At 35.8% G+C, this 25,130-nt stretch overlaps 1 protein-coding gene, 1 long non-coding RNA gene and 1 pseudogene across 3 annotated transcripts; 2 read left to right on the forward strand and 1 right to left on the reverse strand.

Moving 5' to 3' along the window:
- Window positions 1-520: 520 nt before the first annotated feature.
- LOC149724819 (cGMP-dependent protein kinase 1-like) lies at window positions 521-17,468 on the forward strand (annotated as a pseudogene). Its single transcript, XR_016386448.1, has 18 exons — window positions 521-699; window positions 4,912-5,291; window positions 6,307-6,430; window positions 6,659-6,752; window positions 7,253-7,354; window positions 7,949-8,173; window positions 8,681-8,881; window positions 9,734-9,898; window positions 10,319-10,540; window positions 11,061-11,121; window positions 11,201-11,336; window positions 11,701-11,815; window positions 12,122-12,231; window positions 14,464-14,657; window positions 14,789-14,996; window positions 15,560-15,675; window positions 16,201-16,364; window positions 16,669-17,468. The product of XR_016386448.1 is annotated as a cGMP-dependent protein kinase 1-like (transcript).
- LOC149724820 (uncharacterized) lies at window positions 17,420-24,537 on the reverse strand. Its single transcript, XM_089891816.1, has 10 exons — window positions 24,334-24,537; window positions 23,776-23,906; window positions 23,291-23,386; window positions 23,153-23,233; window positions 22,264-22,439; window positions 21,830-21,972; window positions 18,948-19,070; window positions 18,475-18,594; window positions 18,339-18,404; window positions 17,420-18,168 (listed from the first exon to the last, which is right to left on the reverse strand). Exons 1-10 carry the CDS (start codon window positions 24,427-24,429, stop codon window positions 18,004-18,006), a joined length of 1,197 nt encoding a protein of 398 aa, XP_089747942.1. The 5' UTR covers window positions 24,430-24,537; the 3' UTR covers window positions 17,420-18,003.
- Window positions 18,775-22,122, forward strand: LOC149724821 (uncharacterized). The gene is made up of 2 exons (XR_016386452.1): window positions 18,775-20,778; window positions 21,844-22,122. It is a non-coding gene; the product is annotated as an uncharacterized LOC149724821 (long non-coding RNA).
- Window positions 24,538-25,130: the final 593 nt, after the last annotated feature.

Here is a 25,130-nt window from a genome sequence, read left to right on the forward strand (position 1 = left end):
TTATCTAACCGTATATCTTCATGACTCTAAAACAGCGTTCTTTAAAATTAAAAACACGATCCGGAAATATGGGATTTAGTTGCTAACGTTATTAAATCTCATCGTATTCCTAGCAGTAGTAAATTGGTGTTAACTATACTGCAGTCTCATAATAAATGTTAACATATCGGCAGATGTTGGTTTTAAACACAATTCTGCCATTGCAACGTTAGTTCATTCGAAGTGCGGATTTCTGCGTCTGAAGATTACTTATTAGATTCCACGTGTACAGCGCCGGCGGAAAACGCTGATTAAAAGTGCCGCAAACTATTCAGGGACTCGCGGCTTTGAAGCACAACGGCCTTTTGTTGCAACGGCGATTATTTCACAAGGTTTACATTTGTAATACTGAGTGTGCAAGTACAGCACGCTAAATGGCAGATGGAGTTAGATACAGTTTTGTAGGCAAAACTTCCGCAGCATCATATTATATACTATTTTTTTCTGTTCACTTGGTTTAACTGTATATATATTCTGTTTAAGGGTTAAAGTGTAGTAGGTTTCAGGGTAAAAGGTATGGCAAATTTTAGGAATGTTTTGGCTGTGTTGTGGAGTAGGTATTACTACCATTGGAAAGAATTGGAACATGGGACGTTTTTTTTTCATTAAGAAAGCTTTGTGGTCCATCATTCGCTGGAGAGGATTTGCAATGTTTGAACGGTAAGTGGAAAATTAAATGTTATAAATAAAACATTATACTGTACCTGTATATTTACAAATTAACGTGTTATAACATGGTGCAGCTGTTTATCCTACCTATGCATTGTGTACGTGTGTGGTGGATTCGTAAACCTCGTGGAGGTAGCTTTGAAATACTGCGTATGCGATTTGTATACCGCGCCGTGGCTCAGTGGTTAGGTGGTTGTTCTGTAACTAAAGGATACCGGATTCTTGATGCTGTGACAAATAGGCGAATGTGTCATCAAACAAACGTAAGGTCGAATTAGAATTAAAAAATATAGGGAGTTGAATGCTACCAGTATCGCGTTCTAACCCACAGTACTATATTAACAGAATCTTGCTGTTTTAAGTGCTTGCGCGAGTGTTACCAAAGCGAAAGTGTAAGTCTACTTCACCAAGATTAAGTCGCAAAGCGGCGCTAACGAGCCGATGTTTTGAAGTTAAATTCGTAAACGGCGCCGTGACATAGTTGGTTAGCACACCTGCCTCTAACCAAAAAGGAATGGCTTCGAGGCTTGTCGTTGCTACCATTGTCGGCGTATGTGTTCTTGGGCAAGACACTAAACGGCAATTGCCGCCCATCCACTGTTCACTAATGGGTCGTTATCTAGCCCGCGAAGATAAAGCGAGGTACATTCATAAATTCATTTCAATGTAGTTTCAGATTGATATCTATATCGCTAACATTGTCGACCTTTAAAAACCTTGCGCTGGACATTGTTATGATAAAGATGGCAATGTCCATTGTGGGTAACCGCGTCGTTAAGCCTAAGTGTATAGCATTGTCGATAAACGTGTTATGAGTTTAGATTGTGTTTTGTCTGAATGTTTTGCTCTTATAGTACCGGTGCTTAAATCAACAGTATCCGAATTTTAGTGTAAAATTAAGTTCAGAGTGTTGAATACGTTTTGTTGAATGTTTGGTCTAACTTACGCCTATTATGTATAAGTTTACTTTTTCGGAAAACGTAAGTTATTGTAACAAAGTAATTCGCTTTGATCGTCCGATAGGAGTAGAATACACGAAAAACAGAGCCCGCCAAAAAGATTTTTTAGTAATCATAAAACTTAAAATCCACTGTTATAAACTGTAAGGTAGTGGTTTCAGTAGCTTTTGCAACTTTCAAGATATTGTGTTGGGCTTTTTGTTGGTTGTTTTTATGTTTGGAGATAAGTGCACTTTACTTGATGGATAACCAGCGGACAAGTATTAAAGCTGTGCCCTACAATTTAGTGGCTTTTATGTGGTGTAGAGACTATAAGAGACATCGTCAAATAACATCAAACTATATATACAGAAACAGGCTGCAGTCTGTATTTTGAAAATATTCTAGTTGAATGTTAAGTTAATGAATTATATGGTACTGTGGGTAATGGGATATCGTTAGTAGATAGTATACCATATTTCTTAATCGTGTTTTTATCAATTACCAACGCTCTTTTAGAGTCGAGAGGATACGGTTATATAATTCTGTAAATATTCTTTGTTTACTACCAAATGGGACGAGAAAAGAAATCAAAACGTTTTCTATCTTACCTCACTTTACAATAAGCGTAATACATCGGGTCATTAGTACTGAATAAGGCGGGTCTATTATGTATTGCTATTTCACACTGTAGGCCTCACAATATGTGTTTAAATTCAAAAGGTGACAAATGATGACAGGTAAATGCTTGTTATTTCAGCAAAAAACTTTAATAGCTTCTTTTCTGTAGGAATTTTGATCAAGCACGTCTTGGTTGGAGAATGGCTTACAAAAACATTTGATATATTTTGTAGGCTATACAGTGTTTGCAGTACGAAATATAGTAGGTTAGAGTAAAATGGTCTAGATTTTCTTTTTTTTATCGTCATATTGGGTAGTATATAAATATTAATTCCAAAATTATATAATGTACCCTTACGACTAAGAGTGCTGTTAGTTGGTAAAATACGATTTAAAATAGGGGGATTTTGGTATTATGAAGGCAACCACCTTACCCCACAGTACTATCGATTTTTAAGCCACGGCAAAGTCGGTTTACTTGTAACTTATAGTAAATAATAGGGTATAAGTTAAGCGTTAATGCAGTTGTGTATATAAAGGTATTAGCATATATTAAGCCGCTTAAAAGCAATTAAAAGTTAATAGGCCCTTTAAACTTATCGATCTTTAAATAAAAAGTGAGACTTTATTCAGCTAAATGTAACTTTATTCAAATGTTGACAGAAACAAGTACAGAATTTTGTATTATTTTGCCCCATACCGGTGAATTATACTGTGGGGTAGGAAAGGTACCCTTAACACATAATATCCATATATATCCTGATCGTGTTTTTAACAATTACCAAGGTGCTTTTGGAGCCGTGCGTTTGGGATACTGGATATTTAGTTCGTAAAATATGCTTTGGTAACTCAAAAATAAGACTATAAAATAAAATCATAGACAATTTTACCGCATTTTAGTATACTGGTTTGCTACATGTAGGTTAAGTGTTAATGCAGACATCGGTATGGTATATATGCGCACAGCAGTCAAGTTCAAACGATTGGCATGACAAATAAACAACTTTAAACTCAATGTAAATGTTGTGATAATAGATCAATGAATACTAATCCTTTCTATATTAAAATGTCAAGTAATTTTTTTATATTAAACTCCTGTAATACTGTGTATAAACATAGAGTATTTTACTATGTTTGTCATTGCTGGTGTCTTTTATGTCCGAATTGAATAAGCTCAGTTATGAAAACAGGATGTTAGTATAGTATAGTAGGGTGGGGGAGACGGGACATCTTTTTTATATCCAAATATCCTGATCGTGTTTTAAAGAATTACCAACGGTCTATATGGGAGTCGTGGGGATACGGTTTTATAATTCTTTGAATGTTCTTTGTTTACTACCAAATTTAACGAGAAAATATAATGAAAATCTGTCCAATCTTTCCCTATTCTATTCCATATATCATTATACTATTTGTATATTTCTTTGGAATATTGTTTATAGCTTATACAGCGCTTTGAGTAATAATTGTGTATTGTGAAGTGAATTGTGGCGGAAACTGTAATGAAATATGCATTAGCGCATAAGTAAATGCAATTTTTCCGACAGCTTTTTCATTACTTTTTGTTTGTTAAGGGTATGACTGAATCGGTTATATTACAAAGGGACTTGATTTGGTTTCTAAAGAATGATGCATTATTTATGCAGGCGCTTTAGCTATAAAACGAATTCCGTGTAAAAGCTGCCGACGTTTCTATAAAGGGAGTTAAATATATCGTTAAGCTCGTTTAGAATATCCAAAATTTATTCAGCTTGTGTTTTGAGGTGTGTCAGGTTTTGTTCTTTTCCGAGAACGTTAGTTGCAAATATTGACTGCGTAAAATTAATTTAAACGCTCAAAGCTGGTTTGGTTTCGCTTTGTGTAACCAAGGTGCAAATTTGCTTGTTAAAAATAGACTAATTCTTTGTGATCGCCGCGTGAGTTTGAAAAATATTTTCATTACGATGTTGAAAAAGAGGCGGGACTTATAAAACCGCAGTATCTTTTGCCCCACGCATTTTGCGATTATAAGCGTGGTTAGAGAATAGATAACCACCTCAACGAATAGTCCCAACTTTTAGAGATTTGGTTTTTAGAGAACAGAGGTACAAGCAACGACTGTATTAGTTTGCTTTTTTTTTTATTTTAGAAAATTTTCCGATTAAACTGCGTTCGCCAAGAAGAAGAGTTCGTTTAAAATTTATAAGTTAAAAAATGCTGCAAATTAAGTGTGTTTTTTTGTAATTTGTTTTTAATTGGTATCGTTATCTATTTGAATAACTGTGTTTTGGGTGGCGGTTCGCAAATGCATGTTTAGAACACTGTGTTTATAGATGTAGTAGGGTGGGACACCTTTTCATTCTATGTTCTTGTCTTATTTAAGATAGTAAACAATGAACATTCGAATAATTATAAAATCGTATCCTCACGACTTCTATGGACAGTTGTTAATTGTTTAAAACAGGATTAGGATATTTAGAATTTATGTGCCAAAGATGTCCCATCTTACCCCACAGTACTAAATCTTAATTAGCGAGTTGCAAGTTCCCGGACTGACTGGGCTTTTGATTTTCATTTGATTGGTTAACTAATAGAACCAGTTTATAGCTAAAGCTTATTGGACTGGTATAATAATAATAATAATAATTACTTTTTCTTTTCGTAGGTCGAAAAGTTTGCCTCGCGAGAGAATTCTATTCTGCCAGCTAAGTTAGGTAAACTCTACGGTGTTGTCTCTGGCGCATATCAATTGAATATGCGGGGTTCCGTTGCTCTGAAATCACCAATCCAAACCTGACAAATATTTGCTACGAACACACAATAGAATCAGCAAAATGGGCATCGCTAGTTCTACTGCCCGTGACAGTTCTCAGTCCAAAACCGCTAAAACGGCTGCGCGTTCCGGCCAGTCGCTTATAGTCGTTAATCACTCAAAGAAAACAAGGAATACAGCTGATGTTGAGAAAAGAAAGACAACTAAAGCAATTTACGACATGGGTACGCGAGCTGCGAAGGAAAAAGTAAAACAAGAGAGCGCAAACAACGGTTGGTAAATAGATTTTACAATGTTTGCTTCCCTAAATGCCATAGTGTGTTTTTGACGCAATACCTTGATAATAAGAATTTTAAACTACGTTTTGTTATTATAGGAAACTGTGTTATCAGCTACCTCCGTTACTGAAAAGCCTATAAAATTCTTTTTACCTTGTGCTTATGCTTCTGCACTTTTTTTATTCTCGACTCGCTTGTAAAAGTCTGCCTCAACGTTGTTCAGTATATACTACTAAGCAACTCGCGTATCGAAACAGACGTTAACGGTGCCATACTACAATAAGTCGCACTACAGTATTAATTCAGTCACCCAGAAAAGCGTTACACCAGTTCAAAGCTAGAGTTAGTTTCAGCGTATTTCGATAAAGCCTTTAAACTATTTCAGCGTACCCTTATTTCAGGCATGTACAGTTTATATTGTTTACAATTTTAATTGTATTTTGCTTAGCTATGGTTTGGGAGAGTGTTGGCTGTGGTTATATTACAGCGTTAATTTAGCATAACTTTGTTAATTTTTTTGATATTTTTGTTTCATTTTAACCGAATATAAGTTATGTTTAAAGGGTAGTATAAGGTTATGGAATACATGAAAGAGTAAGAATATAATAGAGTTCGTAACCGTTTAAATATTTGCGTTAAGCAACCAAGTTGTACGCTCAAACGAATACCGCTTACATTTGAAATAAAGCAGACATGTTCAATTTTAAACTCACAATTTCTTAAAAGTTGTGGTACGGTAAATCTATTTAGTGTTAAATTTTAATGTATAGTAGGATGGGGAAAGACGAGATATTTATCACATAATTCCCAAGTATTTTGATGTGTTTTAAACAATTAACAAAGGTATACGGTTTTATAATTCTTTAAAAAGTTCTTTTTTACCACCAAATATGAGACGAAAAACTTAAATGATAAAAGGTTCCGTCGTTCCCACCCCACTAAATAAAAAATTGACTACAGTTCCCCATGTAAATTTATGCATTAAAAAATTTCTCTATTTTGTTTACAGATGAGGCGTTGGTCAACGCGATGAACGCGGATGAGAAACACATGGCGCAATGGCGGCTGCAGATGACGGCGTTAGTTGATAAGCTACAGAAAGAAATCGTTGACAAAGATGCGAAAATAAGCAGGTGAAATAACGTCTATGCAATTCATATTGATTAATGGATTTTTCGATTTTCTGCAATAAAACATCTCTTTACCTTTGCCTGAATTTTTATATATAGCTTTTAACGCTCTATTTTAATTGGGAAAATGCGATTTCTTTGGAAATATTTGTGTAGTTCCAGTATTTATAATGAGGGGTTTAGAATAATATTTTGCTAATGCATAATTCTCATGCGTTTTCTTTATTTTAGACTCGCGGACCAAGCGAGAGAAGCTGCGGACCGATATAATTCTTTGTCCCAACCGATCGAACAAAGCCGTGATGACGTAATACAAACTCTGAAGGTAAAAGGCGTCTGGTTTTGACAACGTTTGCATTTCACTTTTATTGCGACATTAAATTACGCTATCTGACATAACACGAGCTTTTTGCCGCCGAAGATAACTGGATTTTCCATGCGTTTTAATTAATTAGGTTTAAAAAGTACGTGAGGTTGTGCGTCGTTAAGTAAACATTTTTTTAAATCTCAATTAGATTTTAGTTTATTTGTTTGTTTTGTTATAAATTGGTGTTAAATCTCAACGCTTTTTGAAAGCGTATTATGATATAGTAGTGTGGGGGAAATGGGGCACGTTTTAATTCTATTTTGCCGACCCATTTGGTAGTAAACAAAGAACATTCAAAGAATTATAAAACCGTATCCTCACGAATCCCATATACCGTTGTCAATTGTTTAAAACACGATCAAAAATTCATGATCTTTGGATATTATGCGAAGGTGTCCCATTTTTCCCCCCACCCTACTATCTACTTTAAAATTAAGTCATATAACATATACCCATAGGCGCGATTAAAGGTTCACGAAGAAAGAATTAAAGAAAAAGAAGCTGTTATAAGATCCCTGCAGCGACAACTAATGCAATCAAGAAATGATAAAGAATCGCAGGTAATTAATGTATTTTTGCAGTTTTTAACAGTACGCTCGTTATTTTGCGTACCGGTTTGTTGGGAAAAAAACATTAGTATACTGTGGGGTAAATACACCTAATGGTATACTGGGCATGGTGTGTTTATCCTAATCGTATACTGTGGGGTAAAACACATACACACGCTGCTCTATATCGTACACATGCAGAATAGATAGGACATTTTAAGTGGTGGTTTTACATGGGTGTTGTTACACACGTAATACAAGGTAGCCCAATACGCATATAATACTCTTTTCGTTACCGATCTGTAGTGTGGTAAGAGCGGTGTCTTTTAACCATGGGATTCTACCACCATAGTGGTGTATATGTCTTTAGGAAAGGCACTTGACTGTAATTGCACCAACCTAGCGGTCCCTAATGAGTTTTCAAATTGTCAGTCATACAGAAACAAAAAACACATTATCCACAAAGTAACATAAACAAGTGGTAACACTTAAGAGGTGTATGAAATATAGCACGTTTTTTTTATCTTAAGTTGGTGAACAAAAGTATTTTTCCACCTTTTTGGAAATATTTATTTAAACAACACATCAGTGACCAATTTCTCACAGGTTTCAGTTGTAAAAGACACAGTTGAGATGGTTATTCGCGAAAAAGATTCCGAAATCCGACGCCTTAAAGCTCTATGGGGAACCAGTGACCAGATTGACCAAGTTGATGGCCTTAGCAATGATGAAGTCAACAAAGCAACGAAGCTACTGAATACGAATGATCCAAACTCTAATACAAGATTTGGAATATCGGCGGAAAACAGATCATCAAATAAAAGTCTACATGTAAGTTAGTTTATTTTGTATTGTAATCTGACATTCATAAACTATGGTTGCGGCATAACGCTTAAAAAGGTTTTTTTTAACAGATGTTTTCTAAACGAATTTAATTAAAAAACATTACTTTTTGTAACATTTAAAGGGGAAATATTTAAAACAGATTACCAGCAGCCCTAAAAGCGACTCTGGTATAAAGAACCACAGTATTATTGAATAACATAACAGTTTTTAACGCTGCAAATTAAGAAATATTAGAACAGGAAATAATATAATCGGGTTCCATACAATAAAACAACATTACAAAAAAATAATAAGCCACAAAGTCACTTTTGTGCTAAATCGTATAAGCGGGTCCAAGGTGTATGCAACAGAATACTCGCGTGTTATAACGACCATCGTAGCCTGGCACACGGGCATAAGTTAACTACATCTAATATTTCCTATGCATACGATTCTGGATCGATTTTTCAATTAAAATAGTTTCAATTAAATATATGAAATACTTTTTTCCAGGTCGAAGCTGTACCGAAAACTGGCACGCAAGTTGCTCAAATAAAGCGAGCCCTGAACTCCAACGTATTTTTAAAAGGCCTTGATGCAAACCAAGTTGAACAGCTCATGGATTGCATGTCTTTGCAAACAGTTTCGGCTGGTAGCGAAATAATAGCAGAGGGAGAGTACGGTACACATATGTACGTGCTCGACAAAGGCCAGGTAAAATGTGTACATTTATACGTAAATACCGAACCTATATTATAGGACATTCAAATAGAATTTAACAAATGATATGAACTTTACAACTGGTCAAATATAAATCCGTTTGATCACAACTAAGTGTTTGATATCGTATTTGCGGTTTATCAGCCACGCATGTTGTTTGATAATTTTATTTCAGTAGATTCGACCCTGACGTGTTTTATTTACCGACTGTTGTTTTGTTGCTAACTCCATTCCGTTGTTTTAATCAATTTAAACTTCGCTATCGTTTTCGGATATATAAATATAAACGTATCTTGCGTTATGTTACATCGACAAAATCTCATACACCCACTATACTTTATATTGTTTGGAAAATACGGGGCACCTTTAGCACATCATTTATAAATATCCTGATCGTGTTTTAAACAATTAACAACTAAACAATTAACAAATTAACAATTTATAGGAATTGTAAGGATACGGTTTTATAATTCTTTGAATTATCTTTGTTTACCAAATCATACCGGAAAATAGAATAAAAAGGTGTCCCATCTTCCCCCACCCTACTATACAACTTATCTGGTTTAAACCAAATCCTAATACTTTTTTTCTAGCTTATACACGATGTTAGATTATTGTACGGTGGGGTAAGATGGAATACTGTTAGCACCCAAATACCATATTTACTGATCGAGTTTAAAACAACTAACAATACGATTTATACTTGCAGGCCTGCGGTTATATAATTCTATAAATATACTTTTATTTACTGTGCCAAATGAGACAAAATAGTAAAAGCGTGTCCCGTATTACCCCACCGTACTAAATTCATTGAATGCTCAAATGTTGCATCGTTTTTTTTTTCAGGTTGAAGTTTACCATAAGAGGAGCGGCGAACGAAGCCATGTAATTGACTTAAACCCTGGAACCGTATTTGGGGAGTTAGCTATTCTGTACAACTGCAAGCGTACAGCATACGTGGAGGCGAAAACCGACGTCACTATATGGTCGATAGACAGGCAACTGTTTCAGGTGAAAATATGGTGACAACTTTCACTGTTATAAAATATTTTAAATCTAATGTAATTGTGAGGTATATACTGTAATATAATGTATAATCGAATGTAGATTTAATGTGGAAATACAAAGTATTTCTGGTAATTTACTTGCTTTAAGTGTTATAGCCTGATTAGGGGGTTTTGGGTATTATTTCTAAACGTTATTACGTAAGCTTAATTAAAAAAAGCTAATCATATATATTTTTAATTTGTTTAAATTTATTGGCGGAGTATAGTTAAGCGGTTATAATCTTGGACTGAATTTGTAATGTAAACAGTATAGAATTACCATTAAACGCGCAAATTGCCACATGTGAGAAATTAAAACGTATAAATGCATGCAATTTTTGTATAAAAACTAAAATAACATTCTTAATATTTTACATTTTTACAGACAGTGGTAAAGAAAAGCGGACAATCAAAACGGGATGAGTACGTAAGACTTCTACGGACAGTGGATCGCCTTAAGTCCTTGTCAGAAAACAAACTTCTGCGGATTGCTGACTGTTTGGAGCAAACCACTTTTCGTATGGGCGATTACATTATACGGCAAGGCGATTCAGGAGATACTTTTTATGTCATTCAAGAGGGTAGAGTAAAAGTTACGCAAAACAAGGTGAATGAATGGATAAATGAATGAATATATAAGTGAATGGCACTTTTTCCACATTACGGACAACCACAGACAACTGTCTTTTTTTTGACGTTTTTTGTATATGGCTCAAAATTAAGACAACCTATTTATTGTTACCATTGGGTTGGAGCAAGAACTATTAAGTGTCTTGTTTATACATACACCTACAAAACGGTGGCTGAGTCTAACTAAATGTAGAATCTCAAATAGTTTTGTATAGGGCCTGTTTTACCGTCATAAACCAGTTTATGTACACTAAAATAGTAGCACTGACAAAAAAACCACCAAAAAATTAGTAAATGAAAAAAAAACTGCCCTAAATGCCCATTTAATTTATTTATATTCGAATCTTAAAGATTCGAAATACTGTATTGTGCACCTCTAATGTACATAATAATACGTTATTTTATTCTACCAATCGTGCATGCACCTTTATTTATATTTAGTTAAAAACAGGAAAATGCAATAATAATAACTTTTAAATGTTTTCAAAACCACACAGACCGGATTCTTTAATAAAATGAAATCTCGAGAGGAAGACTTTCTTTGCAACATGGAAAAAGGTATAAACCCAATTCAACTCTTATAACTACAATCTTATCCGTAACCGCAGTTTTATATAACGCCCATATATCAATCCAGGTGAATACTTCGGGGAACGAGCCTTGTTGACTGAAGATAAGCGAGCAGCTAACGTGATCGCCGACTCTGACGTCGTAACGCTATACTTATGCTGGATCGGCAAGCGTTCAGTTCTCTGATAGGATCTCTCGCAGAGGTAGGCTGAACGAAAGAATGATTGTAACTTATTTAACCTTCGGAGTCCGTTAAGGATAGTTGTTTTAACACTATGGTTTTTCTCTATACACCTCAAGCCCGCTTTGGAGTTATGACATATTACAACATATCATATTTTTGAACTTTATTTTTTAATATATGATTGGCAACTTAAACAATTTATAAGTAACCATCACTGGTTAAAGCAACTTCCGATAACTGTCGTACCCAAGAAAAAATACTCCAAAATAGTAGCAGCATCGAGCCTTGTTCTCATACCACCTGAACTAGAAACTAACCACTGTGGCTATACTGTGGAAGGTCAAGCTTTTTAAGGTAAACACATTATTTTGATTTTTTTCCAGGTCGGAAAAACTCCGTCGGTTCCGCAACTTCCACTTGAATCTGAAGATCCTTCTCATCTCGATGAAACGGATGGAAGGCTTAGAGAACTGGCAGTTGTCCCTGAAGAAGACGAAGGTATATATATATTCAATTGTAAAATAACTGCATTAGTTTATAATAAACGTATGTGTGTTTTAGTATCTAACACTTCACACATATGTTTTAGTATATCTATTATTTCTACGTCAAGCCCCAATTTAAAAACCGTAAAATTAAACCCTGTAAAAACCCTAAAACATCTTTTTTAATTATTGGGTTTGGTTTCACGGAGTGTCACCAGTCTAAAAAGGTTAAAACGACCTTCGAAAGCCGAATGCTTTACACATACAGTATATTTTTTGAGTTATAACCCATTATAACTAATTATTGTTAATTCTATAGAGCATGTACTAAGTGAAGGGAATCATCTTGCTCCAAAAGTAACAATCGTTACCCGCCTCAGCGGAGCAACGGAGTCGGTATTAAAACGAACGAAACTTGAAGACTTAAAAGTACGTTTACATATTTTGTTAAGTTATACGGTAGCGCAATTCTTCATAGGCTATTCTGTAGGCCAGTTTGTGCTACAGGGCTGTATACTGTTTTTTGTGCAAGTACAAGTTTTTGTTGTTGTTACATTAACCGATGTTTTTTATTTAAGAACTCGGTGTGAATGTTATCTTTAAATAACAGAAGTGTTATACATGGGACAAAATATGACATATATTTATTCCCATTTTCTCTTTTAATTCAGTAGTAAACAACGATTATATACATTATATAGCCCTATCCCCGCTACTCTTTAACAAGGCTTTGTTAATTGCTAAAAACAGAATCAGAAAAATTTAGGTGTTAAGTGTTATGTTAGTGCTGAAATTCAATCTTATCCCACAGTACTGTAAGTGTGTGGGTCTCAGAGTAAACATACCAATAGTTTTTCAATTACTTAAATAACAAAGCGTCAAGTGCGGTTTTACTTATAATCTCACGCTCACCCTTGAACTAAATATCGACCGACCTTAATCTAAAAATCGATGTGGTTTATAGGGTTATACACAAACTTGTAAACCTAATAGTTGCCCATATGTGTTATTAAGAAGTTCAAATTTAATGGGTGCGATGTAAATGGCCTTGAAATATTGTATGGGATGTGTTTTTGTATCCTGGTATATAAATTAGGCGTATGAGTGGCAAAGTTTGCGGTGAAATATACTAATCTATTTATAGTAGGGTAGGGGAAGATGGGGCACCTTTTCATTCTATTTTCCCATCCCGTTTGGTATAAAGAAAATTCAAAGAATTATAAAATCGTATTCTCACGACTCCAATAAACCGTTCATAATTGTTTGAAACACGATCTGAGTACTTAGATATTGTGTGTTAAAGGTGTCCCATCTCCCCCCACCCCACTATATTGCTTATATTGTAACTAACTGACCTTTGGATGTTTGGGTAAAAGACCAACCCTGGCCTAAATCATAGGCTCCCTAGCGTACCTCGCTTAAACATAAAAAGTAGAATATAGGATGGTGGCGGGAGACGGGACACCAGAACATAATATCCAAATATTCATGCTTTAAACAATTAAAAACGGACTTTGAAAGTCCCGAGAATACAGTTTTATATTTCTTTAAATGTTCTTTCTTTACTACCAAATGAAACGTAAAAATATAATGGAAAGGTGTCTTAACTTTCCCACTTTACAATAATTAGGCACCTATAAATTTACGCTAATTGGTCTATGTGTCCGACTTATAGTTCGATATGAATATGTTCATTGTTAAATAGAGTCAAGTGTTTCTTTCACGGTCATTATCCATAAACTATTCTGTCAACAGTGGTAAGTGGTCCGTAAGTTTATTGACACTGCGCTTTCAGCACAATATGCAGTAAATCGGCTTAACGCTGTCCCCACTCAGTGTTGGGTATGACATGAACTATGGCTAAGTTTGTTAAACTTACTTATCCTAAGTGGCCCTTGACTCGCTGACAAACGTTTGTCCAAATTTATAAATCTACCGAACTTGCGCACTATTTTATTTCCCCCTGTGGTATATAGCATGATGCTGATGGGGTAAAATGAAATATTTTTTCGCCCTATTTGATAGTAAACAAGGTATCAAAATTTTAAAACCGTTGCAAAGGTCGTTAATTGTCTAAAACACGATCAGGAAATATAACCTACCTGACCCAAACGCTGCGTGAACGAGGTAAGCGAATATTTATTAACAAATAGAGCAGTGCGCTATCATTTAGTGCGTGATCCCAGCGTAGAGACCCGTAACCACAAATGTTTTTGATGTTGGTTGCTTACGTTTTACTAGATACCGCGGTTAAACAATGCTATCTTTTGTAAAATTATCTCTGTTTTTTCACTGTGAATTTTTTTATTTTTCTGTTCTGGTATAAATAAACAAAGGATGTAAGGTAGGTAAGATAATCGATGCTTTCTTTCTCATTTAGCGTCCTATTTATACTAGTAAACAAAGATCAATTACGGAATAATAGAACTATATATCCTCACGGCTTTTAAAAAACGTTGTTAACTGTTAAAAACATCAGAAAACATAGGATATTATGACCCAACGGTATCCATGTTGTACCCCACAAAAAATATATATCATATACGTTAATTGTTGGTCAGAAGACGGTTTTAAATGTTATGCATGTTACTTATGCTTATTAGCAACAGAACAATAAAAGAAAATTAGTCGCATTAATCAAGTAACTTGATATTTTTGCAGGTCATTCGTATTTTGGGCCAAGGCGGCTTCGGTTGTGTAAAGTTAGTACAAGTTCCCGGTCTTTCGAATTGCGCTTTTGCGCTGAAAGCGATCAGACAAGCAAAGATAGTGAAGACAGGACAACAGCAACATGTCCTTGCAGAGAAAAACATCATGCTCGCTGCCAAGTCGCCATTTATTGCAAGGCTATACAGGTATACAAGTTCTGCGCATGATACCTGACATAAACGTGTTTTAACGACTGTCGTTTTATCGAAAACCACATTTTTCCATAATTATTAATTTTCGCAACCCTAATTGAACGTTAATATTATGAATATTATAGGACCTACAAAGACAGCAGTCGAATCTATATGCTCATGGATGCTTACCTCGGGGGGTGAAATGTACGGTGTATTGAAACGCATGGGATCGCTGGATGAAACAGCAGCTAGATTCTGCGCAGGCTGTGTACTGGAGGCTCTCAGCTATTTACATGAACGAGGCATCGTGTACAGGGATTTAAAACCCGAAAACCTGATGCTGGACCACAGGTAAAATCACTTCAATTTTGAGTAAATTGAAATATAACTGTGGTCGAAGATGGGGTAGCGTTTGCACCGAAATCGCACATTTTCTGATTCATTTTCTAGACCACAGGTAAAAACTAATTTTAGGCAAATTGGGATACTGTACAATTTTTACCGGCCCTTTTCAATAATGTTTGATATAATAGGTTGGGGTAAAACGGGACATGTTTTCATTCTCTTTCTTTATCCCAGATAATAGTAAACAAAGAATATTTACAGAATTATTTATAACCGTAGCCTCACGACTCTAAAAGAGCGTTGTTAATTGTTTAAAACGCGACCTCGAAATACGGGTTTTAGTTTCTTACGATATCCCATCTTACCCCACTGTGAAATAGTGTAAAATTTAAAACTTATATTATTAGCTTTATATTCTGCATACAAGGTACAACACATTACAAGAATAATTAACAAGTATTAAAATAAGCTGCACAGCACTAACGTTATTAAATTACACCACAGGTATTTAGCATTACATCCACTTAACGTTGTGAACATATTACTTTACGTTTTAATACACCACGCAGGGGTTACGTGAAACTTGTCGATTTTGGCTTTGCTAAACGGGTTCGATTTGGTTTCAAAACTTGGACGTTTTGCGGGACGCCTGAGTATTTCCCACCGGAAATATTAAGCAATGCAGGTGAGAACGTTTTTAGAGTGCCAGATATTTTCTGACTAACTAGATACCATATATAGTAGGGTGGGGGGAGATAGGACACCTTTATATTCTATTTCCTCGTCCCATTTGGTAGTAAACAAAAAACATTCAAAGTATTATAAAACCGAATTCTCGCGACTCCCATAGACCGTTGTTAATTGTTAAAAACGATCACGATGTTTGGATATTCAATACTAAAGGTGTCCCATCTTCCCCCATCATATACTCTATAACAGAGCGGTTCGGGAAATATTGGATACACAAACGCTATATGCTAGAAATTTTTGCACCGGTATAGTATATAGGTCAGGGTGAGTAGGCTCCTTGATATTATCTAATTACACTAAAGGGTTAACTTATTGGGTAATGGTCTATCATCGCATAAATCCTTGATCCAGTGGCGCGCTTTGCTGTGTGACCTCACCCACATAAAAAGGGTTTGGTTTTAGCGCAGGCGTTCTAAGCTATGTAATATCACACTTGCAAGTTAACTTGTTTTTTTAAAAGGTCACGACTTTTCCGCTGACTACTGGTCGTACGGTATTTTGATTTACGAGCTTTTAACACGAACGACACCCTTTTTTGCTGGGGATGACATGACAGTGTACGAAGGCATCCTGGGCGGTATAGAAGGCGTCAAATTTTCAAAGCGGGTGAAACGTAGTGCTGAGGTGAGACCCTAAGTTAAGTGTGTCGGTAAATGATACCTTGGCAAGTTAATTAGCAGCAAGTAGGGCGAACACGATCTAAAAACACTGGGGTTTATTTTCGTTTTAAACTATCAACAACCTACATTTGCAGTGAAAAATACAACAATTACTTTTAGAGAGTTATATGCATGGAAATCGTGGGCAGACATATGTATGAAATATTACACCCGTGGTATAACGACTACCATTTTTCTGCCTGCAAGAATATTTAACTATTATTCATTTATTTAGATTTGCATTTTTGTGATTATGACTTTTTTTCAAGCTTTTGATCCGAAACCTCTGCAAATTGGAGCCGAGGGACCGACTTGGTTACCAGAAAGGTGGGGTTAACGACATTCGAAAACACCGTTGGTTTCATGGCTTCGACTGGCAAGGCCTTCGTACGACCAGCATAAAATCGCCATTCAAAGTTCACATCAAGAATGCAGTGGACACGAAAAATTTCGAGCCGTGTTTGGAAGAGCTTGCAGATGAAACTGACGACGCGGAGGTTCTTAGGGATGCAAATATGGTTTGGGCTGAATCGTTTTGAAAACTGCCTTGAATAGGTGACATTATGACAAGGTATTTTGAAAAAAATTCATAGCGTCTATAGTAGGGCGGGTTATAGGCGGGGAACTTTTTCATTCTCTTTTTTTCGTTTTATCTGGAAGCAAAGAATATTAACGGGATTATATAACGTATAGCCCGCAGATTCTAAAAGATCGTTATTATTTGTTCAAAGCACGATCAGGAAGTATGGGGTTTAAGTGCTGATAATATCATACCCCACAGTACTATAAATGCATTGCGAATTTGTATTGGTTCAAATGCGTTGTGTTTTTTTAATCCGTATGTACACAACGCTACATTTTAAGCACTTTGTAGTATAGCAAATCAAATCAAAAGTATTTTTCTTGAACCAGCATTTAATGTATTGTGTTTATTAAATACGTGGGAGTACCCTACTGCTAATTCCACATTTTAATGAGCCATTAATTTTTAGTATTTTGTTAACGATCAAAAGTCGTATATATTCTCTGTTTGTATTTTTATTAAAAATGCACGTTAATCATATTCTAATTCACAGTGGACAGTTTACAAGCCGCAGAAGTTATACATATTTGCAGAAAAAGCAGAGTTAACCACAAATGCCCTAAGCATACTACATACAGAAATTAAACAAACATATATAAAACATAACCCACTTGAATAAAGCATTAATGTATACAGGTGTACTGGGTTTTATAAACCAAACTACATTTAACAGTTAAATGCAAATGTAATTTATAACTGCGAACTGTAACACATGTTCACATTTTGATAGAATAACAAATATAAGCGCTAGCTAAATACATAAAGAAGCATAAGACCCGTTTAATATTATATAAGTAGGGTGGGGTAAGATGGGACGCCTTTAGCACAGAACAGCCAAATATCCTGATCGTGTTTTAAACTATTGACAACGGTGTATGAAAGTCGTGAGGATACGGTTTTATAATTATTTGAATGTTTTTTTGTTTACTACCGAATGTGACAGGAAAATAGAACGATATAAGGTGTCCTATCTTCCCTACCCTCCTATATTATAAGACACAGTTTCTTTTGAATTCTTATTTCAAGAAAGGCAGTCCGGGCACTGGAGAATTCCTTTCTGCCTGCAAGTCGAGCACTTTAACTGCACAAATCTATTTTTCTTCTTGCTTTTTCTTCCTTTGCAGGAATGGCATATGACGTCGCCTGTACCTTCGCACGTGGGGCATTTTGAACGAATATTGTATTTCTGTAGAAAGTAATTAACGTGGATAATGATTTACAGGATAACTTCCGCCATACTGACGCTTTGCTTCGCCTATTATGATATATTCGTCAATGCAAACATAGCTTTTATTATAACTGTCATCTCAAATAGGTTACGGGAAGTTGCGTGTACATATGTTTTCCAACACTTACGGGAAATTCTTGGAGACGAATTCTTAAATCGCCGCAATCACTCATGACTTGAAGTTCGCCTGCTCCCTGTAAAAAAGGTTTTCTGAAAACACCAGTTTAGGTATAACAGTTTCTTAGGGGTGAGCTTTTCACTTACCCCTATGTAAACGCCGTCTATATACACTCTTGGCATTTCTGGGAAAGGGTCTCCGAGCCCGAGTCCGAGTCTTTTGTATAACTCGTCTTTGTGTTCTTGTGAATTAAAAATATCCCTGTCCTGTGAAAAGGTGAAGTTTTAAATTAATTCCAGTTTGGGATAATTAGGATTGAAAAAGACACCTTTGTTCGAAGTGCACTAAAAGTAAAATCAACATTATAGTAAGGTAGGGGAAGCTGTGACAACGTTTCATTCTGTTTTCTTGTCCCATTTGGTAGTAAACAAAGAACATTCAAAAAATTATAAACTTGTTTCCTTACAACTCCCATGGACCGTTGTTATTCTAAAAGTGTTCTATCTTCCCCCACACTACTATATTTAAAAGGTAAATGGGGTAAGCGTTTACAACAATTTTCTAGGAAAAAATATCCCTTTTATACTACAATACCAAAAACTGTTATTTTTTAACTAACCTGAAATTTGACTCGATACCCCTTCAGTATTTTACGGGCTTGCTCGCACTTTTGCGCCACCGAACGATAGATTCCAAGACTAGTAGTGTAGACGATGATAGTTCCTTTGTCGTTTGGATCAATCTGGAGATAAAAGAATCTAACTTAGTTATCCTCACGTGGCGGAAAGAGCATAGTCGTTATAATATGAGTGTTCTGTTTCATACACCTGGTTCACGCTTGCTAGTTACTCCTGCGCAGTAGCTCAACTGATTAGCGCGCCTGCCTCTAACCCAGAAGTAAATAAAGAAATACCCCACAAACTACATACTTGGTAACTCGTAAGCTGGAACAAGGTGTATGAAACAGAAAATCCGAGTTATAACGGCTGTTGTTTTTTCCGACTACGCAAGGATAAAGTAAGCTACGCTCATTTATTCATTCTATTACGTTGTGTCCCCGTCATGTACACTTAGGTTAAAACGCCACCAGGCGGTATTTAATAAGTCACGTGTTACACTTTGTTTTCTTCAAAATAAATGACCAAAAGTTACAACAAACTGGGGACGATGGTGGAAAAGATTTACTCTATAAAAGTATTTTCGTAGATTGTTTCAGTTGTACGTTTCTGAACTAACACTATAAGATTAAGAACGGATCGAAAAGCAGAGGTATAACAAATCGAACAACAGCAACGACAGATTGTCGAGATTGGCCTACAAAGAATGAAAACCAAAGCACAAATGGATATTCAAAGAACGCAGGTACAACTTAAGTGGAAAACCAAGCGAAACTTTTTCTAGCTGAAAAACTGAGTCGAGATACAATCACTTCGACTAAAGTGAGTACTATCCATTTTAAGCTTGTAAACCAACTACAGAACTATTGTTGGATTATGTGTCACGCTTCCATATATTCATAAATGCACATTCAATGCCTAAACAGAAAATGCCAAGTGTTTCTGACCAACCAGTCTGTAATTACATACAAGCTTTTACAAAATGAAGCTGCTTGGTGCGCAACAAGAACTATCCAAGGATATTAATTTACTTTTTAACAATAATTGGTGAAATGATGAAAGAACATTATCACCCAAGAAAGTTTATTGTGCATGAAGTTGTGAACGGTTCATTTCTGGAGTAACATAAAAACAAAACATGGAGAATCAATGAATGAACTACCTTAGATGAAGCTTTATGCACTAAATTTAATTGCTCTAATTAAAATAAAGCAGTGTTAAACACAATATTTAAAATGCAAGACAAAATCTACACATTTTCAAAAAAAATCAACTTGGCTACAGAAGTTGAAGATGCAGTAAAGGTAGTTGTCAAGGAAACGGTTCAAAATCACCAATTAAACATTCAGGAACAAATGCATTTATTAAAATAAAAATAACTAACTGAGCTACACCAAAGCCAAACAGAAACAACCTATAAGGAGGGAACCACCACCTAGCTACATCAATACACAATTACAAGGTAAATGAATAAGATATGGAAAACTTGGAAACAGATCTAAAAATTGCTACCACTTAAGAACCACTTCGACTTGTAATTAGTAGTTACTGTGGAATTCAAGAACATCTAGAAATCCCATGTTTAAGAAAATCTAAAGACAAAGGCAATTTCAACAAACAAAACAACAACGGTTACAACAAGGAATATTGTTTTTAAGTCAACACATGAGCAGGTGAATTTTGTTTTTTGGAAGAACAATGGGAAGAATTGGAAAGAGCTACAACAGATTTATAGGAAATACGAATCTGCATCTTAATATAAACTTCCAGTACTCCAGTGAATTTTCTCTGCACAATGTACCAAAATAAGGCAGAAGAAAAATCCACCAACAGGTATGAACTTTATTGTAACAGAAGTACCTGTATGAAACCTGATTTGACGTGAGGGTTTTCAACATATATTTGCCCATTGAAGCAATGTTTCCATTAAAACCAAGCAATATGGTAAACATAAGTTCAAAAGAAGAACTAAAATGTGCCAAATATTCTGCGTTGCAGCAATCCTGTGTACAAATATGTGAGGAGTTCAAACAAGTATTTGAGAATGAGCTAGAATGCCTAAAAGATGTTCAACTTCATTTAAGCGGGACTCTAGGCTCAATTTTTTCAAACCATGTCTTATCCTTTTTACAAGATGAAATAGTACAGGACGATGATGCAGCCATGCAAGTATATAGAAAAGGGTATAGAAACTTACAACAGTTTAATGATTCAGAATACCAGTAGTGCCGGTTAAAGTATTACAGTTCCAGGAAAGGCTACATCAGTACGTATTTGCGGCGATTGCTCATTCACCGTGAATAAGCAGTTGGAAAGCCATCTGCTTCCCATTCCACTCCCGGACAAAATGATGCAGAAACTGAGGGGGGGATATGGCTTCACCAAAATAGATTTAGCTGATGTGTACAACCAAGTTAGACTCAGTAACGACAGTCAGCCCCAATTTTCCGTAAGCACACACAGGGGGTGAATGAATGAATGAATGAATGTAACTTACTTTATCCTCGCGTGGCCGGAAAACGACAGTCGTTATCACACGGGTTTAACACCTCGTGCCAGCTTACGAGTTACCATGTATGTTACTTTGTGGGTGATTATTTTTTTTTTTTTGGATTTTTTCATTTTATTTATGTATGGCTGATAATTTGGACAACCCATTAGTGACCACTGGGTTGGAGCAATTGCCGTTAAGTGTCTTGCCCAAGGACACATACGCCCACAATGGTAGCAGCGACGAGCCTTGAACCCATTACCTAATGGTTACAGGCAGGCGCGCTAACCACTACGCCACGGCGCCGGGTGCTACTCAAAAAATGCTTAGCTTTTAGAATAAAATCATACTACAAAAATGGATATTTTATTTAAGACTTTTAACACCATCTACCTTTTCTTGTTCAGTTCCGAAGCTGAAATGTTGAATCCCGGCTCTCACTCTTGCTCTAACCCCCCGCACTTCCTCCAAACTGCTGCCAGCCAAGATGACGTTGTGGTCTCCAGTAAAAGCACCAGCCGCAGATGCCTTTTTTCCTGGATAACAAATTCAATTTAAAACCTTAGCAACAAGCAAAGGAATCAAAAATATTATAAAAAAAAGTTTTAATTCCTAATTTAAAGCCAACAACTCTTAATCTGAACGAAAATTAAGTGTCAATAAACCATGTTTTTTTCAACACCGTTTCTGAGACTTGAATATTACTCATAAACCAATAGCGAATTATTGGTAACAGAAGTTCAATTATTTTACAGTACACAAGGAATTTGAAATGACGCTTTAGTTTACAACGTCAATCGCTAGACTTTTTTCTACTCGAGAAGTACCTTTAAATGTGCATTCCAATTCATAATTAGCGTCGAAGTTTTTTTGATCTTCCCTCGTAATAATAAAGGAGGACTGATCGATCGTTTTTGGTTCAGTCTCTTCTACGTCATCGTCTTCACCATATTTGGGCATAAGAGAAAACTCCTTATTGCCCCCCTTCACTTTTGTTTTTTCACTAGGAATGGGTCAAATTAAAAGAAATGTCATTATATTTTATTAAGTCATAAATTAGACGATTAGTCTAAGGCATAAAAGGAGTCCAGGAGTGTTTTGTGCGTGGAATAAAATCGGATACTGGTCGCACATATACATAAGCGGCCTAGGTGTTGGGATAGTAGACCAAATCGTGCCTACATCTTAGATCTTCGATAAGGACTTTAACGAGATAGAATAAAATAGATAGTTCGATTTTGGCAAGTGAAACCGGCCCTGTATGTCTATAAAACTCTATAGGCGCGTTCACACACCGCCAAGGCTCGACACGATAATTTAGCTACGTTTGCCTGGTTCCTAAAGGCAGTCGCCACTTCAAATAAATAGCTGGTCTCTCTTTTGCTAAAAAATGCAAACATCAGAAAAATAAAACCATTCTACATGGTAGGGGAATCACGGCGAGACACACCAAGAGACCTGCTGGAATTTAGCCAAAGTTGAACTAATGTCGCAAGCTTATATTAAACTGGTGTGGTGGGGAAGATGGACCACCTTTTCATTCTACTTTCTTATCCCATTTGGTGGTAGACAAAGAACATAAATCCGTATCTTTGCGATTTTAAAAGAGCGTTGTTAATTGTTTAAAACTCGATCAGAATATTTGGTTATTATGTAGTTAGTGTGTCGCATCTTACCCTACAGTACCATATGTTTTATACTAATATATTTACTCACTCAAACATTTTGCAAAATTGTTCGTAGTTCGTGTGGTCGAATGTCAATTCCTCGTCCGATTCATCCGAAAGCGAGTTACTTCTAAGAATGAACGTAAATTAAACCCCATTTCTATAAGTAACTGTATAATACCCTTACTGGTTACGATCCTCGCACTTTTCTTCGCTTGTCCAAAAGGCAGAGTCGTCGGGTTCTTGTTTCAAAACCTCGTTTGACACGGGTAGTAATTTAAACCTAAAAAGTGTGTTGTATTTATAATAAACGATTGTCTCACTTATTACCAGTCACCACAAATATAACTTTGGTGGGAAGCTTTTAATAATGTTTTATCGGGGGGTGGGCAATTATAACAACATATAACAACCACTGGGTTTCCATTGTCCCAGGGCGTCGGACAAAAAACAACTCTTTAAAAGTGTGTTCCATATGCTACTGTAATGATGTGTTGTAATAATGTGAATCTAAGGTACTTTGCTATTTTATGTTTTCATGGTGTTTTTATTTCGCGTAAGCCGTTGTGTTTTTGAAATTCAATCGCATTGTTTCTTTAGCGACATTCGGTTTCCCTTGATGATGCGATCGCAAACCGAATTGTAATAAAAAGAAATTAAACGTAACATTACCTTGCGACCCTCCCGCTTTCTGATATCAGCTGAACAACTTCGTTATGTGAGGCGTCATGTACAGTTACTCCATTAACGCTGAAAATACAATCTCCCACTTGCATACCCGCCTCTTCTGCAGGGCTGGATGGCTATGTAGATTAAAAACACATATTAAATAAATTTTAAAGGTTTAAAAATTTAGGGTTTATAAGATGGAGCATGCTGTTTTCATATACCCCTTTCTCGTAATTATGTAACCGGAACCCTACGACCCTGAACGAGCGTTGTTAGTTGTTTAAAACACGATCACGAAATATGGATATTGTGTATTAGGGTTGTTCATCTTGCTCCACTGTACTATAAATACAGCTGAGCTGGAGAAGATGGGACACCTTTTTAATCTATTTTCTCGTCCCATTCAGTAGTAAACAAAGAACATTCAAAGAAATATGAACTATGTCCCTATGACTCTTATAGACCGTTGTTAATTATTTAAAACACGATCAGAAAATATGGATATTATATGTGCTATTGGCATCCATTTTTCTTCACAGTACTATATACAAGCCAATGTACCTTTACTCTTGCTATATAACATGGCGACTCTCCAGTGACCTGAACTCCCCACGGTTCGTTCTTCTGTCTTACCACGTCTACTGTTATACAATCCATTGCTTAGCGCTGAGAGAATTCATGCACCGCACTTCAACTATACATAGCACAAGGCCCTTTTTCAATTTTACAATATTAACCTGCTGTTATTCACTGTAAAGATATATAAAAGTTGTGTTATATGTTGTAATACACCTGCCCACAAAAAAAACTGTAGTTCATTCTCATTAAAAACAGAACGTTTTAAAGCCGTCATGTAAGCTTGTATATGCGGGCTTAAATATACCTCAGAAATTATATAGTAGGGTGGGGGAAGATAGGACACTTTTCAGTCTATTTTCTCGTCCCAATGGGTAGTAAACAAAGAACATTCAAAAATATATAAAACTGTATCCTCACGACTCCCATAAACCGTTGTTAATTGTTAAAAACAAGATCAGGATATTTGGATATTATGTTCTAAAGGTGTCCCGTCTTCCCCCACCCTACTGTACCAATAGTGTGTAATAATGGCCAAAGATAAAATAGACAAAACTGATTAACCTTTATCGTCGTATTTTATACGGCTGTTTTTAACGAATGTTGTTTTGCTGCTAATTCCCTTATCTTTGCTGTTTTAATTAACCAGCTTTTTGCTACTGTATATTCATGAAGAAAAATAAATAAAATAAGTTGTTTTATGCTACCGTTTTATACCATTGGAAATATCGAACATATATATTATACAAATGCCAATTAGCTTTCCAATATCGTTCAACCAA

This window comes from Ciona robusta, chromosome 14, assembly GCF_009617815.1.
Source record: "Ciona robusta chromosome 14, ASM961781v2".
In the NCBI taxonomy this organism is placed as follows: Eukaryota; Metazoa; Chordata; class Ascidiacea; order Phlebobranchia; family Cionidae; genus Ciona; species Ciona robusta.